The sequence below is a fragment of the Pan paniscus genome, chromosome 10 (assembly GCF_029289425.2).
Source record: "Pan paniscus chromosome 10, NHGRI_mPanPan1-v2.0_pri, whole genome shotgun sequence".
Taxonomy (NCBI): domain Eukaryota; kingdom Metazoa; phylum Chordata; class Mammalia; order Primates; family Hominidae; genus Pan; species Pan paniscus.
The window spans coordinates 69479230-69498218 of NC_073259.2; the positions used below are offsets into that span (position 1 = coordinate 69479230).

Consider the following 18989-nt stretch of genomic DNA (forward strand, 5'->3'; position numbering starts at 1 on the left):
TGGTCCCAAAGGCCCCGTTGTAAGGAACTACAGAATACTGCCAGTGAATACTAGCGAGAAGGAAAAAGCACCGCAAACTTCCAAAACCATTCACAAAAATACCTCAGAAATACATAATCGAACAAGCTAACTCCACTGACGGCTTTCCTGAAGCTTCAGCGGTGAAAGACACGAGCCGCCTGTCGCTTATGGAGAGGGCTGTCGCGGAGCGGGCTGCGATCCCGGAGTGTGGCCCCGCGTCCACGCGCACCTGCCCACCTGCGCGCTCCACCGCGGGGCAGCGATTCAAGCCGGGAAGCCGCGAGTATTATCAGCTCAGAGGGGAGGGGTTCACAGGACCCAGGCTCCGTCCACGGCTGCTGACAACTGGTTTACACAAAAGAAAGAAGAAATATAGGAAGTCCCCGCAGCAGTGCATGCCATGCCGACGCCGACGCGGGCGCCCAGCAGTGGGTGGAGGCGGATGCTCCCAGCGCCGGGTGCAAGGTCCCCCCCTGGCTCCCTTTCGCCAATGCGCCCGGCCCGGGACCAAGACACCGCGTCCTGAGCGCCGGCGGCGACCCCAGCTCCCCTCCCCACGTCCCGCTCCCCGGGAGGACGCGCCGGGCGCCGCGCCGCACCTGTGCCCCACGGGGCGGCCTTGTCCCACCGCCCCTCGGAGGCGATGCCCGGCCCGAGAGGACAGGCGCGGGCGTTTCCCTCGGGGCAGCGGGGGCAGACCTGGCGTCGCGGGGACGCCCCCAGCGCGTCAGACGCCGCGCGCCCACCTGGGGCCGTCGCCTCGCCACCGGCAACCTCACCTCCCGCCGCAGCCTCCTCTTCCGCCGCCATCGCAGGAGCCACTTGGTCGGCTCCGCAGCCCCGCGGCTGGCAGCATGGAGGAGCCCCGGGCCCGCCCTGCCCCGGCCCAGGCGGCGGCTCTGGAGCGGGGAAGCGGGGACTGGCGGGCCCTGCCGGGTGCCGCGGCGGCCGCCACCGCAGCCCGTAGGCGCGCAGCGGACGCCACCCCGCAGCCCGGCCGGCCGCAGCTACTGAGCATGCGGACTGGAGCCAGCCGCCCGCCGCTCTGGGCGCCGCGGGGCTTCCCGGCGGGAAAGAGACCCGGGCCAAGGGCGGAGTCGCTGCGGACACCGCCCCGCCGAGCCCTCCCGCGAGCAGCAAAGCACTAAAAGGCCAGTTGAGTCCTTCTAGCAACCACCCTATTGAAAACAGGCTTCCATGCTCATAGTAAGCTTTGTCCCAGCATTCCGAAGATTGCAGTTGTTAGACCCTCGGGGCAAAGGTAAAGGATGAGTGAAGATAATTGCACGGTGGGTTAGCGGAGGGCACGGGGCTTGGGTTGGGGAGGAGGGTGCTGGACGAGAGACCCTGCTCTTTTCTGCTTAAGGAAGGGCTTAGCTGCAGAGACGAGAGTGTAGATGACAGAGAGAGGGTCCCGAGGAAGCCGTTTTGCCTCCTGGAACGGTTGGGTAAATCCAGAAACAAGATCTTTTGGGCATCACTTGACAGCCCTACATCCTATGGCCACGTGTCTAGAATACACTGGTTTGCTGCCCTCCCACTGGTCCCTAGACCCATTCCTTGGTAATCTAGTAGAAGTAAGTAAAGGAAAGGCACAGTAGAGAAGACACCAAATCAAACTTTGCAACCAGCCTAAAGGTAATAACTTTCCTACAAGGACTCAATTCCAACGTCTTAACCAGCACCTTATGTGTCCTCAGGGCAGTACTTAGGACCATTGTGAGAGTCTGGGCAGAGGGTTTGGAAGTGTGTTCCCAAGCAGAAGTGGGCATGACAGGAGAAAACTGTTGCAGGCTTAAGCAGGGGCTAGGACTTTAGAGGTAAGGGAGACGTGCTGTCCTCAACACACACCAAGACACATCCCTAATCAAAACCAGTCTTGAAACGTCTCATTCCTAGCTTTGACTTGGAACTCCACCCCAAATTCTACCAACACCAACTTCTCCTGGCAGCTAGAAACAGTAATTCCATACAGGGTTTCCCGAATGTGATCAAACCTTGGCTTTCCAGACAAGTGTACACTATTTTGAGGTGGTTTACCAAGGGGTAACAGGTAGAATTAATTAGACCTGGGCTTTAAGATCTGGGTTAAAATGTAAATACTATTCTATACATGGCCTTGCTTACAATGCATTTTCCCCCTTATCGGCTCAGTGAGCCTCACAACCTCTCTCTTAATTCCTGTCTTAGTAGAGAAACAGAAGTTCAGAGATGTCGAGTATTTTGGCCAGGATCACTCAGCTAGTAGATAGTAGAAGCAAGACCATAAAAGTTAGGTCTCCTTCTTAGGAGTTCCTATTGTGGTGTCCAGTAAGCTTGCCTGTGAATCATTGCAGTCCCCGTTTCTTAGAAACGATGATTCACTTCCACCAAAGCCTGAAAGCAAGAGAAGGGGAATCCAGAATCTAAAATACGAAAGCAGGAAGGGTAATAATGCACAAACAAAGCCGACCTACAGCATTCCATGGGGCACAACCCTTTCATTGCTTAATAGGTATTCCCCTTACTGCTCAGGTTTAAAGCCTGCTTGCTCTCTTTTTTTCTTTATGCTCTGGAGCTTTACTTTCTAAGACATGATTTTTTTGTTTTTTAAAGAGTAGCTATATAACCCATAGGATAAGGCAGAGAGACATATAATGTCTTGCCAGATGGATAGGAAGGTAATCTCTCATTTCCAGTGAGTGGTTTTCTCATATTTTCAACTTGGAAAAAAAAATGTGAGAAAGGTGATTGGATGATTTGTATAATAGAATGCTAGAGAATTTGTGTAATAGAATGCACACAGTTCCTTCTGGTCAGCATGGTTCCCCTGCCAAAAGCCCTGGAGCTGCCTTGCTCTCCAGGAATCATTGCTTGCCTTTCACTTATTTTGTTCATTAATTTTCTTTCATTGCTAAGTACTCAGGCAAGAACAAATATTTTAAAGGTGGAACAAATACTCCTTTGTCCATCTGGAATTAGGAACCACGGCCTCACAAGCTGTAAACTCCTGTCCTTTTAGCATTCTGCTGGGATTGTAACAATATAACTTAGATTAGAGAGGAGTCCCTAAAGCCACTTAGATATTGTATTTGGTCCAAGAACAACAACAACAACAACAACAACAACAACAACAACAAAAACAACAAGATAGAACCCAAACCCAAAACAACAAAAAACCACACCTGCTTCAGAGTGTAATTAAATTGAAGATACTATTTCCAATGATGCATAACAATAAATAACACAGAAGCCAGGAAGGGGAGAGAAGAGGGGGTGGAAAACAACAAGGGGGAAAAGAAGGCTGAACATATATTTATTACCATTGGGAACTGTACACTTAAAATGGTAAAGATGGTAAATCAAAAAAAAAAATTACATAGGCCGGGCATGGTGGCTCACGCCTGTAATCTCAGCACTTTGGGAGGCCACGGCAGGCGGATCACGAGGTCAGGATGTGCAGACCATCCTAGCTCACACAGTGAAACCCCGTCTCTACTAAATATACAAAAAATTAGCCGGGTGTGGTGGCGGGCACCTGTAATCCCAGCTACTCGGGAGGCTGAGGCAGGAGAATTGCTTGAACCCAGGAGGGGGAGGTTGCAGTGAGCTGAGATCACGCCACTGCACTCCAGCCTGGGTGACAGAGCAAGACTCCATCTCAAATAAATAAATAAATAAATAGCAACTACCCATTATTGATTTCCTAAGTGACTGGGGAAAATAAATTATTAATGTTTAAAACTACCTTTTCTTCCTACCCTGCCCCCAGCATCCTGTGGAGGGTGAATCCTGGGGAAGATGCTTGGATTTGCTGGGCAGATTGATGAGTGCAGTTTGGAGAAACAAGTAGGCCAACACTCTCCCATATGTTTAGAGAGAGAAGGGGATCTATGGTGGGCTTCTGGTATAGGAAAGATGAGCTTGAGCGTGGCCTAAGGGAAGGAAAAGCAGAGAGGTAATTGGAGGACAGAGCATTCCTGAGACAGAGAGGGTGGTAAAGGAGGTGGTGCAGCTGCCTTAAGGAGAGGAAATTTGCTATCTTTTTTTAATTTTTTTTTTTTTTTTTACATAGAGTCTCGCTCTATCGCCCAGGCTGGAGTGTAGTGTGATTTCGGCTCACTGCAACTCTGCCTCCCTGGGTTCAAGCGATTCTCATGCCTCAGCCTCCTGAGTAGCTATGATTACTGGCATGTGCCACCACACACAGCTACATTTTTTGTATTTTTAGTAGAGACGGGGTTTCACCATGTTGGTCAGGCTGGTCTCGAACTCATGACCTCATGTGATCTGCCTGCCTTAGCCTCCCAAAGTGCTGGGATTACAGGCGTGAGCCACTGCACCTAGCCAGGAAATTTGAGATATCTTAAAGCGGTATTTAGGGAACTTCATTGTGTAATGCAAACCCTCTTACATTATTTCCCTGGAAAATAACTTCAGCAAAAGCTGCATTCATTTTCTCAATGCTTTTGGAGTCGTATTTATGTTTTTATTAAAAGTGAAAACATTTTGAGATTGGCCTTAGGTGGAAAGCAGGGCCACCCACAAAAATAGTCATTTAATTAACTGGTTCACAAGTATTTATTGAGCACCTGCTGTGTGCCAGGCACTGTTGTAAGCACTGACTTCTGTATTTTACCTACTGTGCATCAGTTACTTTATATATATATATTCTCACAAAAACCAATGAGCAGGTATTAGTTTCTTTTTCTGTTAGCTCAGTGGTTCCCAAAATTCAATGTACATGAGAATGTGCACAATTTTAGACCCACCCCCAGACTGATTTAGTAGGTTTGGGGTGAATCACACTAAGTCTTTATTTCAAATGTGCTTCCTAGCTGATTTTGAAAGTTGCTCTGAGTACTCTAATCTAGGAAATACTGCTTTAACTTATCAAAAATCAATTTTCTTAAGCCTGGGTTGTTGCAGTATGGCATGTACACCGGGGAAGCAGCGGGGAGAGAAGCAGTATTTCTTAGGGACAGGAATAGCAATATACTAAAATTCTGAGCAAACTGCAAGGGAGGACAAAACTTAGGACAAGAATGAGGGAATAGTTGTGCACACATCTACTTTTATGTGGAGTTGCTTACACTTTTTCCCTTAGGGATTATGTGTTTGTATGTGTGTATAAGCATCAATAACTCAACTGATGTTTACTTTTACAGTTTTTAAACACTCTTAAAGCAGTTATGGTATCCCAAGTCTTCCTCAGTCCTCTCGGTATTATATAGAATCATACAAGAGGGTTCTCCAAGTTCTGTTCCTGATTTTTTTACCCAAGAAGACAAAAAGGCTGGATGCGGTGGCTCATGCCTGCAATCCCAGCACTTTGGGAGGCCAAGCGAGCATATCACTGAGGTCAGGAGTTTGAGACCAGCCTGGCCAACATGGTGAAGCCCCGTTTCTACTAAAGATACAAAAATTAGCCAGGCACGGTGGCAGGAACCTAATCACAGCTAGTCGGGAGGCCAAGGCAGAATTGCTTAAACCTGGGAGGTGGAGGTAGCAGTGAGCCAAGACCACGCCATTGCACTCCAGCCTGGGCGACAGAGTGAGACTCCGTCTCAAAAAAAAAAAAAAAAAGATATTAGGCTGAGTATTGACAGTTTACTTTTCCTACCATGAGTTTCTCCCTTTGGAAGAGACTTACAAGTCTTCCTGTGTTTAGGAGTTTGATCATGAAAAGAGGTAAAGTAATTCAGATAACTTGATGGTAGTTAGCAATCTCACCTGAGAAATGTTTAATTTTCATTAGTCAGAGATCATCTTCCCAATTTTGACAAAGCAATTGAGCTAATAGTAATTAGACCACCCCACCCTTGGCTGGATCTTGGGAGGAAATAAGTTGATCAGGGTCCCTATTTCTGATATGAGCTCTAGAGGAGATGGACCAATAGATTATCTACTCTGATGAATAGGATCTGGGAGGAATAGAAAAAGCACTAAAAAGACCAAGGCCTGTTTGTATGATGTCCATCTTCCTGTACGATGTCCAGAGACCCAATCCTGTTCTGTGAAAAATGTTAATGGACCAACCTTCAGTTCCGATGTAGGCAGCAGATCCAACACCACAATCTAGGTGCAGTGGCTTCAGGTAAGAATCATTGCAATAAACCTGTGTGGCATCATCTTGATTACCTTGTAGTTTGTCAAAGGCACCCTAATTTGGTTCTGGTATCATGTGGCCATGTTCTTTAGGTTAGTCTCATCCCAGTAGAAGGGACGTGATGCTTGATTAGTTTTAAATCAATTGCCCATCAGGTACTGGTTTAGGACTACATGGATGGCACATTCATGGACAATAAGATGTGAGGGTTACTTTGCTTAGAATGCTTCTGGAAAAGATTTTCCTTGCTCTTAAAAAGTGGAGATGCAAGGCCAGGCATGGTGGCTCACGCCTATAATCCCAGCATTTTGGGAGGCCGAGGTGGGCAGATCACCTGGAGTCAGGAGTTTGAGACCAGCCTGGCCAACATGGTGAAACCCTGTCTCTACTAAAAAAAAAAAAATTTAAAAAAAAAACAAAACTAAAATTAGCTGGGCATGATGGCGCACACCTGTAGTCTCAGCTACTTGGGAGGCTGAGGCCGGAGAATCGCTTGAACCCGGGAGGCGAAGGTTGCAGTGAGCCGAGATCGCGCCATTGCACTCCGGCCTGGGCAGCAGAGTGAGACTCTGTTGTTTTTTCTTTTAAAGAAAAAAAAAAAGTGGAAATGCAGAAGTATTTCTCTTTTTAAGGCCTTACCTGTTGTGTGAGGATTTGATGCTTAGAGTCTCTGTAGTCATCTAGCTTCTCTGAGAAAACAAGACCAAGGACAAAGCCAACACCCTTGTCATGACAAAGTAGAGAAATGGAAAACAGGGTCTTGCTATGGTTGCCCAGGCTGGCTTCAAGGGATCCTCCTGCCTCAGCCTCCTGAGTAGCTGGGACTACAGGTTTATGCTCTTGGATTCCTTGATGTTTGTGAGATGCTAAAATGACTACTCTGGAAGCTATCTTGTGTCTTATTGTTACATAAGATACTCGCTTTCCTTATCATTGAAGCCATTTTTACTTGTGTTTTCTGTCACTTGTGGTCAAAAGTATGCAAAGTAATAACTCTGGCCCTATCACTCCATGTATACTCCTGAGATCCTAGAAGCATATGAGTTGTCAATGAAGTTAATTTGTCAATGGAGTTCACTCTATGATTTGGAGGAGTAGGGAACACTGGACTTGGGTTCAAGGGCAACTTATTACTTGTGTTTTAGGCAAGTCACAATCACTCAGCCTCATGTTCATCTATAAAATGATGGTAATTATGTAATTACAGAGTAGTTGTAAAAAACAAGTGAAGGCATTTTGTGTACAAATATAAGTTCTTTGTATCACTAGATGTTTTTGAAAGATGAATTTAGAGTCTCCGAGTTTGCTGTAATGCCCAAATTTTAACATTCAGTGTTTTCAATGTTGTGTCTGACAGTGGCATTATTAAAATGATGTATGTCAGGGAACAGCTGGAGAACAATGAGGCTGAATGGGATTCCCACGGGCTTCCTCAAGGCTCAGTGGAAAAAGTCATGATGATTGTCAGTGTCTTCCACAGCACGGGAGGTAGTGGTACCTGGGCCACATATTCCTATGCTATTTTGAGGCATTTTCAATTTAGTGCTTGCTAATTGGTTTTGACCAAGTTGGGTAGTTGTATATAAGCTATGCATCCAATAAGTACCTGAAAGTACAGCACAGTTCGTGTAGCCTATATGTTTTTAGCTACAGATTTGAATGGAGATTTTAAATACAAACTTCAAATATTTTGTTCTTGATGTGATCTTCAAGTGTAAAAGTTAGACAGTAATTTACATTAACTAAATAGTCTTTCTTGAGTTTTGGGTAACACCTATCTCAAAACTCAAAAATAAAACCAAAAAACTTCATCAACAGAAATTTTGTAAACATAGTTTTTATTCTTATCTTACCTTCAATGAAATTTTGTCCTCATGCCACCAAAACATTTTTGAAACTCAGTAACTGAACACCAAACTCAGTAGCCTCATGATTACTTTTCTAGACAAATGCTGAATTATATTGCTTTAAAAAAATAGCTGAGATATATTTTTATTACTTTATTCCTTTTTAAAGCAGCAATATCCCCTCACATTTTTTTCATAAAAATCTAAAATATCTCTAGTAGTCCCAAGTGTCTCATATTTATATTTGTTCTGAGCGTTTGTTTCATTAAGATTTTTCAGAAATAAGTGCACTTCTAAAGAGAAAGTAAATTTAAATAAACACAACAGGAAAATAATCATGGGTTGTAGCAAAACAGTTATTTTGAATGTTCTGAATTTTAACAATTCAAAGGAGAATGTGTTTGGTAGCCAGGGACCTCTATGGACTAAATTCTCAATTCATTTATTTGTAGATCAGCAAAAGACAGATAGCTGCTGCTCCTGTCAGTAAAGACTGACTGATTGATTGTCTAAGGTTTTATACAATAAAACACCAAAAATAAATGTACTTAAAATATTTTAAATTTAGAGATTTACATAAAAATATGCAGGTGTTTAAAAAACAGAAAAAGTATAGAAATAAATGAAACCCTATCTTAGGCTTTACCAACCAAAGAACATTTTTAATACTCCACACTTACTTTCCATTCACTAACTAGCTTATTAAATCAGCTACATATTGTATTCAGAAGTGGCTGGTTTATAAGCAATTCCTTATTTTCAGACAGCACAATGCTTCAATACATTTAAAGATTTAAAGCTATGTTAGTAATAAATGCATAAAAGAAAAATAACATAACTTGCTTTAATACAAAGGTTTTTAATAAAAAAGTCAAAGTCTACATTAAATCAGGAAATTGATAAATCTGAATTATACAAGCTTTCTATATACTTAGAAAAACCAAAAACACACAGTTTATAATAAAACTCTTTTAATTCAAAATAGAGTCTAATTTAAAGAAAATGTCATTATGCCCAGTTGACTAGATAGGGTTTTGTCATTTAAATTAAATTATTCACCTGAAATATGGGAAATGTATAATAGAGAAAATTCAATCTCAAGGGTACTTTGCAAATTATCTAGTTAATTTGCATCATGAATCAAATTCTTAGCTTCTAAAGGGCAGACACAGTCTTTAATTGCTTTTAGATAGGCACTTAAGAAATGCTTTTGATGAGGAGAAAACCCCAAAGATTGTGAATCACTCTATTAACTCCAGGGAAGAATGAGACTCTCAACAAAGTAGCTTTCCAGAACTACCCTTCCAGTGCCAAGAAAGTAAAACTATTTGCAAGCTCTTTCTGGTAATAAGAATGAAGGAACTCAAAACAAAAAATGCTCTATTATGCAATTAAAAAGTAAACTTAGGTAAATCAGTTTCTTTTTATCAATCTCTGTCAATTTGAATTAACGGTATTTTTCAATACCATTTCAAGAATAGTTACCATACTAGAACTAGACAATGTTGCAATTATCTCATATCTTACCTATTCATTATCACACTAGCAAAACAGTCCTTTTTAAAAAAAGGGGAGCGATGTGGGGTGAGAAAATCTCATAAACCTCAGCAAAAGTTAATATTATGTTAATTAAAGGCAGTTGTAATTAGAAAAATTAGAGTTAGTCACATTGAGAAATCCCCAGAGTTTTTAATAGCTCTCTTTCCTAAATACTCAAAAAATCCAGACTAGAAAAATGGAAGTGAACTGTTAGATAAACACATAAGTACTCAACAAATATTTAAAAAGAAACAAATCAAAAATGGGGGAGTTGGGGGAAACAGGATGGCCTTATGAAACACTGTGGAGCTACCTAGCAGCAACATTTATAAACGCTTGTGTAGATTTGCATAATGCTCCTATGCAATTCTTCCCCATTAGGAAGACATTCCTACAAATAATTCATCACTTTAGATTTTGATCATAGATCATTTATAATGGTTATCATGGTTGTATCTTTAAAAAATTTCATCCATTAACAGTTATGACAAACATTGGGCCATTCTTTGCTAGTATATTATTCCTCAACTATTACTAATGAAACCAAAACCTCAGAGAGTTGTTTGAATTAGAATTAAAATATTAAGCTAGAAAAGATTATTTAATTCTTAGAGAGAGAGACAAAGAATTTGATGCTGATATTATCTCCCCTATCCTCTCATCACAACCCCCTGGCCTGCATTTACTTCCTTAATTCCATCTATATTCACCACAGTGATGTAGCTAAACACGAACAATATTGCCCTTTAATAAGCTGACCTCTATCAAAGATCTGTCAGGTCTGAATACAGCATGCCCACAGGAAAGGAAAATTCTACTCAGTTGTGAACATCCACTCTGTTCAAGATCTTTGGTACATTTGGAGCATAAGAAAATAATGGCACAATAATACAAGTACTATCAAAGGAAAAATTTTCATCAAAAGAAATAAAAGTTAACCAGCCATGATATGTAACAACTTTCTAGAAAACCAAAGTAAATAGCTTTTTGTTCTCTATAAGTCCATTTACATGATAGAAGTTTGACATTTAAAAAAATAGTTTAATAAAAATACACTAATTCTACAAGCAGCCTTCATGGTCATGTCTTAAATTCAACTCACCATAATCAAATTAAAATAATGCCATGTCCTCTTGTTAAAAAAAGAAGTTCTCTTGTCACAAGAAAAACAACTTTACATGTTATATAATACAGTACATCTCCCTATGAGTATACAGACTACGTATATGAAGGTCATCAGTATTTCTGAATGCAACGTAAATATATTAGTGGAGTGCTTGAGTGAAGGTGTTAAACTTTCTCTTCCTTATTATAAACTTGTCACTCCTTACTGTGAAGTTTGTGTAATAACTTGATGATAAATTCTATTTTGTAAAGAACCAGTGAATTTCTTTTTAAATCTCTTAAAACCATTACAGAAATTGTCTTCATATATATTCTACAGATGTCCAAACCAATAGGGCAATGTTCTAACACCAACTATGGAAGATGGCTTTTACTGATTATCTAGACCCATAAGATTTGCAGTAAAACATCAATACTGCAGTGTTACCTACAGGTTAGCCTATGTTGCTTTAAATGATATGTGTTTCTCCTGAATTGATTAGAGGTGTTACAGTTCAAAGCCACAGCACACACAGGCAGAATGGACCTTAATACGCATGTAGGCAGTGCAGTTAGAAAGGGATGTCTGTTCCTTTTATTCCAGTACCTTCATATAATAAAGTTAACAAAAATAATAAAATATTAAAAAAAAGAGCCAGCTGGCACTGCCAACCAATTCCTATAGTAGTCTTAGAAATCCTAATCCTGTAGAATTTCCTCTTGTAGTCAATAAGCACCACCATCTTCAGGAGTATTTCAGTGTATTGTTATCTACGCCAAGCAAGCCTGGTGATGCAGCTACCTGAGTTCTCTTGGTTATGGGTGAATGTTATCTTCATTCATAATTTCCCAGCTTTCATGTAGGTGGGGATAGAGCCACGTTGAGTCAACCCTTCAAACCTTTTATAGGTATAATTGAGAAAAACCCAGTCTTTGGATTTGTAGTCCGGTTCTGTGGTATTCGGCACTAGAAAGAGAAAAATTAAAGGAATTTCATTAGTGAAATGCCATCATCTTCAAAGACTTTTAATAGGGTTAGTTACATTACAGATTGTCTTACCTGGTTGTAAAATATCAGATTCAGGGAAGTCATCAAAATTTGAAGTATCATCAATGCTTTTGATTTCTATAGGGATTGCTGCTGGCCTTTCCCTATAAAAAGGTATTAAGTAGGCATGGTAACTTTTCTTGAACTCTCAATTTCCAGCAAATAATTCTACTTGTAAATTCTGCATACTATTCTACAGATACTAGAAAATCCAAGGAAATTTATTGTGGATTTGAGATTAGTTAAAGGGAGTTCAAAATAGTTGAGTATAATTTTTTATTAAAATGTTTTCATTTACTTAGAATTTTAAATATTTTTTTAATTTTTGGGGTTATGTGGTAGGTATATATATTTATAGGGTCCATGAGAGGTTTTAATACTGGCATGAAATGGGTAATAAGCACATCGTTCAGAATGGGGTGTCCATTCCCTCAAGCATTTATCCTTTGAGTTACAAACAATCCAATTACATTCTAAGTTATTTTAAAATGTACAATTATTATTGACTATAGTCACCCTCTTGTGCTATCAAGTAATAGGTCTTATTCATTCTATTTTTTTTGTATCCATTAAGCATCTCCACCTACTTGCCATTTTTATATCTCTGTACCCAAGGCTTTCTCATCCTATTTTTTTAAGTGGAAAAATGAGCTAATGAAAAGTAAAAGAAGAGGTTTTATTTAAAAGATTGTATAATTGTATAAAGTATTTGAGATATTATGAGGACAGGATCCTTCTTAATTGATTTAGGAATAGAATTCTACTAGTAGACAATCCATAAATTGAAAGTCATTTGAGAAAATAAGGGGCACATAGGTGAAGGGACTATATATATATTTGTGATGAAATCTGCATGCAAAAACTTCTGTCATACAAATTTTAAGAGAATCAAAGATACTCAGTTAAAAAGAAACCAGTCATGAAAATGCCTTCTTATCATGCTAAAAAGTTTAGCTATACAAATGGTTAAAAGAAGCTATCAGTTTTTATTGCTTCTGTTTTTTCAACAAATATTTATTGGATTTATTAGGTGCTAAGTTTACCAAATTATTTAAAACCATATATATTTTTTACCAGAATTATTCCAACTCATTTATACTTAGTATACTACTTTAATAAACCTAGTGTAGAGGAAAGAACCCTGGAGGCCTGAGAGCTAACCTTCCTTGTTATTAACTAGCAGTATGACCTTAGGCAGCCAAATCCCTGCTCCATGACTGTTCCCTCATTATAAAACCAAGAGAACTGGCAGTCTCTAAGCATCCTTCCCACTGTAAAAGGGAGGGTATTCTAGTTCTATTCAATTAAGTTATGTGTGTATAGTATTATACAGCATAGTGGTTAAGAGTTAGGCCTCCACCAGGAGAATGGCGTGAACCCGGGAGGTGGAGCTTGCAGTGAGCCGAGATCACGCCACTGCACTCCAGCCTGGGCGACAGAGTGACACTCCGTCTCAAAAAAAAAAAAAAAAATTACTAGCTGCAGCACTATAGTCACATTACTTAACTTCTCTGTGCCTTAGTTTCCTCACTTGTAAGACAGGGATAATAACAGTTCCTATTTTATAGAGCTTATATGAGGATAAGATGAGAAATGCAAGTAAAGTACTTAAAACAGTGCTGGACACAATAAATGATTTTTAAAAATTAGCTATTATTACAACAGGCAGAGTGGGCTAGGCGCCTGTAATCCCAGCACTTTGGGAGGCCGAGGCAGGTGGATCGCTTGAGCTCAGGAGTTCAAGACCAGCCTGGGCAATTGGGCAACATGGTGAAACCCCATCTCTACAAAAAAAAAAAAAAAAAAAAAAATCAACAAAATTAGCTGAGCGTGGTGGCACACGCCTATAGTTCCAGCTACTTGGGGGGATGAGGTGGGGGGATCATTTGAGGCCGGGAGGTCGAGGCTGCGGTGAGCCATGATCATGCCACAGCACTCCAGCCTGGGCGACAGAGTGAGACCCTGTCTCAAAAAATTAAGTAATAATAATAGGCAGAGTGCCTAGCACACAGCAGGTTCTCCAGTGAAGAGCTGTACCAAGGAAATGACACATAAGCTATCTTGGAAGATGCAAAGGAGCCAGCTAGGCAGGGTAGGGGTAGAGGCAGCAGGGAGAGGGCATTTCAGTCAGGATGGATAGCAAATAGCAAAACTTAGAGGTGGGAAGAGGAGTAGGAGAGGCCATCCAAGATGCAACTCCTGCAGATGAGGCAATCGCCATATCCTGCAGTCCTAAGAAAGCAGTGAAGGCTTCTTAACTGTATTCCAAGTGCAAAAGGCCGCAGGAAAGTGGCATGGCCAGATTTATGCTTCTAAACTGTTGCTGTGTGGAGAACAGATCAGAACTACCAATGGTAGTTTGGCCATAAACTGAAAAAAGCCAATGCTCACAATTAACAACTGTAAGCAAATTCTTAAAAGTTACTTGTATTATTTAATGCCCAACCACTGTTTAAAGAGGGACTGCACCTTATTATAAATTAATTAAGGAGACAGTATGTGGTATATTACAGCAAGGACAAAAATGAGGGGTCACTGTGTGAAATGTAAATACATGTTTCATGTGCTAACAGCCTTCACTGTGAATATGAATATAAGAATTTAAACAGCTTCCCAATGTTCTTCCCTGAAAGTGGATGTTAGCCTAAAATGAGTCATCTAGCTGTAGCCACAATAGTCCCACTCACTTACATAATCCAGAAAACACTGCACTTAATGACATTATATGTTACTTTTGTATTTAATCTAGCAGAATCAGAGGTAAATTAATTGCCAACTCTAGAAATTTGTTTTTACTCAGACCTTTCCCATTCAAAGCCTAGGAACATACCTTATGTGCTCCCAGTCGACACCTTCAAAAAAGGGATGACCTTTTATTTCTTCTACTCCACTATTTCCAATTCTGTTTTCAGAATCAATACAAAATCTACAACATGGAAACAGAGAAATTATCATACACAAGTTACATCTAAAGTATTCTAGCTGCATTACTTCAAATATTTCTTTTTTAAAGAAATATAATGTTTTTCTTTTATTGATGTTAACTATGTTTATTGTAGGAAATGTGGAAGAAAATAAAAATCATCTGTAAGTGCACTGTTTAGAGATAACTACTGTAAATATGCTAATCTTTTACAATATTAAAAATACTGTGTTGCTACCATAGTTACTATGTTAGGTCTGCTTTTTTTCACTTGATATACTGAGAAAATTTGCCAAAGTCATTAAATATTTTTCAATAAATTTTTTGTTTGTTTGTTTGTGAGACGGAGTCTCGCTCTGTCACCCAGGCTGGAGTGCAGTGGCGTGATCTCAGCTCACTGCAAGCTCCACCTCCCGGGTTCATGTCATTCTCCTGCCTCAGCCTCCCGAGTAGCTGGGACTACAGGTGCCCGCCACCTCGCCCAGCTAATTTTTTGTATTTTTAGTAGAGACGGGGTTTCACCATGTTAGCCAGGATGGTCTCGATTTCCTGACCTTGTGATCTGCCCAACTCGGCCTCCCAGAGTGTTGGGATTCCAGGCGTGAGCTGCTGTGCCCGGCCAATAAATTTGTTTTCTAAAATTTACATATAGAGGTATTATAGACAGTCTACTATTGAGCCAGTCCACTACTGTTGAACATTTAAATAGTTTTCAATCTTCACTATTAAATACCATGAAAATCATAGTGTACCTAAATCTTTATACGTATCTGATTATCTGCATAAGCGAAATCCCTAGAAGTAGAACTTCTGGGTCAAAGGTCATATATAGTTTAGGGATTTAAAAAAAATAATATGCTGCCAACTGGCTATTCCCACAAGTTGTCCCAATTTATATTCCTTCCAGCCATTCACAGCAGTACCAAAACACTTCATATTAGTTGAGGAACACATGGAATTTTTTGCTTAGAAGATTTTACATATATACTTTTCATGACAGGAATCTGCTATTAACATTTTCCTTTTTCTCTTTAATGGAATTAGGTCATTGCATTCTAACAGAAGTGACCTTTTGCTTTTATATATATCAGTAACAGAAGCAATACAAGACCTCCCTCTTTTTAATTCCTACATTTTTTTCTGCATACTTCCTTTTAAGAGTTTACATTTTTAAAAACACCTTTATTGATCTCTTTGACTGTATACATCAGTGGTATCCCCTCTTCCCCCACAAAAGTGAAATGAGTCTTTTAGGTTCTTAGGAAGTTTTAAGACACTATGAACTCCTCTAGGAATTTAACCACTAACCTGAGAATTAAGTCCTTGGCTTTCTCAGATATAGGTACCTCTGGAGGAAATACCAGAGTTTCTTTCCAGTTCATCACTTTTCTGTATGTTTCTTGAGGTGTTTCAGAGCAGAAAGGTGGATATCCTATGTATCAAATAAATCAAAAATGTTTCATCAGCTTTGTGAGCAGTGAAGTTTATACCCACCAAACATGTGCGACAAGAAACCAAACAACCCTGAGTGCTCTATTTAACAGTCAAAAATGCCACCATTCATCAATTTACAATCACATTGCTAATAAAGTCAATAAAATAAAGGATTCAAAGCACTGCCTCCCCTTTTACCTGAAAAGCTATGTAGATAACCACTTTTATACGTGGGAGTTTGGGTTAAATACCCACCTTCCTGAAACGGGATCCGTGGGGAGCTCACTGGTATTGATCAGTATGTATTTAACATTGGGGGAACATCAGAATTAAGCTTAAAAGACTTCAAATATTTTAGTCAATGATATCTGTAATATGTTCAAACAATGGCACTCAAGGAAATGTATATATTTTGTACAGAAATGAATGATAAAACATACCTATTAGCATTTCATACATAATCACTCCCAAAGACCACCAGTCACACAATTTGTTGTAACCAGTCTGCATGAATACTTCTGGAGCAATGTAATCTGGTGTCCCAACTGTGGAATATGCCTACAAAGGAGCAACTCGTCAAACCAGCATTCTTAACATTTAAAAAATATCTATCTGAGGATGGCTTACTACTGGAAAAAGCAACATACAGAGGAGTTAAATTTTCACTTGTATTTATTTTGCATGTTTATCATGTGCAAGGCTTAGTGGTAGGTAGTGAGTCAGATAATATGTTATAGACTACTATTTTTCAGTCTATTTACTTTCCTGAGGGAATGCTGAATTAGTTTTCCTTTCATCACTTAGTTGAACAAATATTTATAGAGTGTCCATATGTGCCAGGCATTTTATAAGAATATATCATTTCTGCCCCCACAAGAAGCTCAGTTAAGTTATTTATATATATAGCCTTCAGTCTATTTCAAAAAGAATGAAAAAGTTGAACCTAGAAGACCTGGCTTCCCCACTCACTACTAATGTGTTCTTGGGCAAATTATTCAATTTCTCTGAGGCTCAGCTTCTGCTTACATAAAACTAGAATAATAATACCTGCCCTAATAGAGTTGATATGAAGATGAAACAATAAACTGCATGTGTTTTGTAAACTACAAACTACAAAAATAAGCATGAGGTATTTTCATTATAAATGTAATTCCAGGGTACTGCTTATCCATTAGGAAGCTATGCAGTTTTTAATTCTTAATTCATATAAAATCTTACAAAAATGATTTCTACAAGGCAGTAATTCTCAACTAGGGGTAGTACTCTTGGGGCCATGGCAAAATGTAGGACCACAGATTTTGTCATCTCAGTGACATAACTGGCATTTACAGGGCAGGGAATCCAGGTGCTAAAGAAATTTCCTGCCCCAAACACTGAGTCCTCTCTACTTCTCCCTTGGGAAACACTCGATCTAAGGCTTGGCAACTACTGGCCATGAGAATAATAAAACACACACCTGAGTAATCACCTGTATTTTGTAAATAGGGGGGTACAGAATTCCCCCACCATAATTTTAAGCAGTATTCAGTTTTTCCCCTTTAAAAATAGGGAATATTACAACTATTCTCAACTGCAAAACCTGATCTAAAATGGACACATTTTAAAAGTAGAACAAAGTTTTTCTCCTTAATGTGTAACTCAATACATTTAAAAATACTGAAATGTTTTACAAGTTTTTGCAGTTACTTAGGTTAATGAGATAATAAGCTCAATAATGCAAAGGTCATTTTATTTGGTTTTAGAGGGTATTAGCCTATTATTTTTCAGTCTATTTACTTTCCTGAGGGAATGCTGAATTAGTTTTCCTTTCATCATTTGGTTGAACAAGTATTTATAGAGTGTCCGTATATGCCAGGCATTTTATAAGAAATGAGAAAAAGAAAATCCTAAGGCACATTCTTAACCTGTAGACTGTTGATGGACCATGTTAACAGGACAAAGGGAAAGAGGAGAAAGGGGAAGCAATTCTTCTATGTGCTCAGTTATAGAAAGGAAATAGTACGGGGTTAAAAATAATGTAATTCTATATTAAAGGAGTAATTAAATTTGTGACAAAGCCAGCTTTTTCAAATTTTATCTGTTTTATTGTAACACTGTTTACATCCCAAACTTCCTGTTTACTTTGTCTATAAAGAAGTTTTTAGAAACTCACAACCACCTTACTTGCTGATTGATATTTGTTGTATCAGGATTTGTAACACAGTTATGAAAAATGGAAAAATGGAAATCACAAGGCATTCATTACAATTGCATTCACCTCAGTGAGTTTTATTTGAAGTGCTAATTACTAGTAAACAGCTTACTTGTAGGTATGCTCAGTAAACTACTCTAAAGTTATAAAGTAAAAACCAACACTTTGCTTTACAGGCAAGGAAACTTAACAGAGAAACTAAGAAAACTGTGTGATCCCAGAGCAAGTGCTATCATTGTTATGAAGTAAATACTAATTATTATAAAGATAAAAATAATCAAGTTAAAACCAGGTAAGATTTTAGAACCAAGGCACAAAATTCTCTTAAAAACTGGTTGACTCACCAGTTGTCTCCTGTTCTTCTTCCAAGTTTCTGCTTTCCTCTTTGAGTTCATGTTCTGAAATGCTAATTTCAACAATATGGAACTGTAATCACGAGGGAAAAATGCTCTCCACAAAAAGAAAATACATATACATCTAAAACACAGTGGATTAAGGAGTGGGGAAAGGGAAAGAACCTTCTGTTCTCTACAGTATCTTAACCAGGGGAAAGAAGAAAAACAACAACCAAACTTACAGAAGTCACTTGGTGGGTTGTGTGTGAGGTTTCTATAAAATTCAGTCCTGTGAGCTTTCTTTAATCCCGTACATAAACCAAAATCAGATAATTTTACATGACCCTAAAAAAAATCCAGTAAAATTAGATCATATTAACTTTGAAAACAAAAAGCCTTGTTATAAACTCCTCTATTAAATGGCAATTATAATAAAAATTCTTAGCTTGGGATTTATAC

General features: G+C 39.5%; 2 protein-coding genes across 12 annotated transcripts in view; both read right to left on the reverse strand.

Moving 5' to 3' along the window:
• The window catches only part of BMAL2 (basic helix-loop-helix ARNT like 2), a 93794-nt gene extending 92686 nt beyond the window's left edge, over window positions 1–1108 (reverse strand). For 3 of the 9 annotated variants that reach the window (XM_055095815.2, XM_034936135.3, XM_034936132.3), the window contains exon 1: window positions 768–1069. In XM_055095815.2, the coding sequence (XP_054951790.1) occupies window positions 768–831 (64 nt within the window). In that variant the 5' untranslated portion in view covers window positions 832–1069. Of the gene's footprint in view, window positions 1–767 lie in introns of all 9 variants that reach the window. The other 6 variants (XM_057299482.1, XM_034936133.3, XM_055095813.2 and 3 more) reach the window with 4 other exon arrangements.
• Window positions 1109–8597: 7489 nt separating this feature from the next.
• Window positions 8598–18989, reverse strand: part of STK38L (serine/threonine kinase 38 like) — an 80872-nt gene continuing 70480 nt past the window's right edge. For all 3 annotated transcript variants that reach the window (XM_034936139.3, XM_008954293.4, XM_055095817.1), the window contains 7 exons: window positions 18773–18875; window positions 18540–18601; window positions 16445–16562; window positions 15879–16002; window positions 14478–14573; window positions 11660–11751; window positions 8598–11566 (listed from right to left, as the gene is read on the reverse strand). In XM_034936139.3, the coding sequence (XP_034792030.1) occupies window positions 11439–11566; window positions 11660–11751; window positions 14478–14573; window positions 15879–16002; window positions 16445–16562; window positions 18540–18601; window positions 18773–18875 (723 nt within the window). In that variant the 3' untranslated portion in view covers window positions 8598–11438. The remainder of the gene's footprint in view (window positions 11567–11659; window positions 11752–14477; window positions 14574–15878; window positions 16003–16444; window positions 16563–18539; window positions 18602–18772; window positions 18876–18989) is intronic.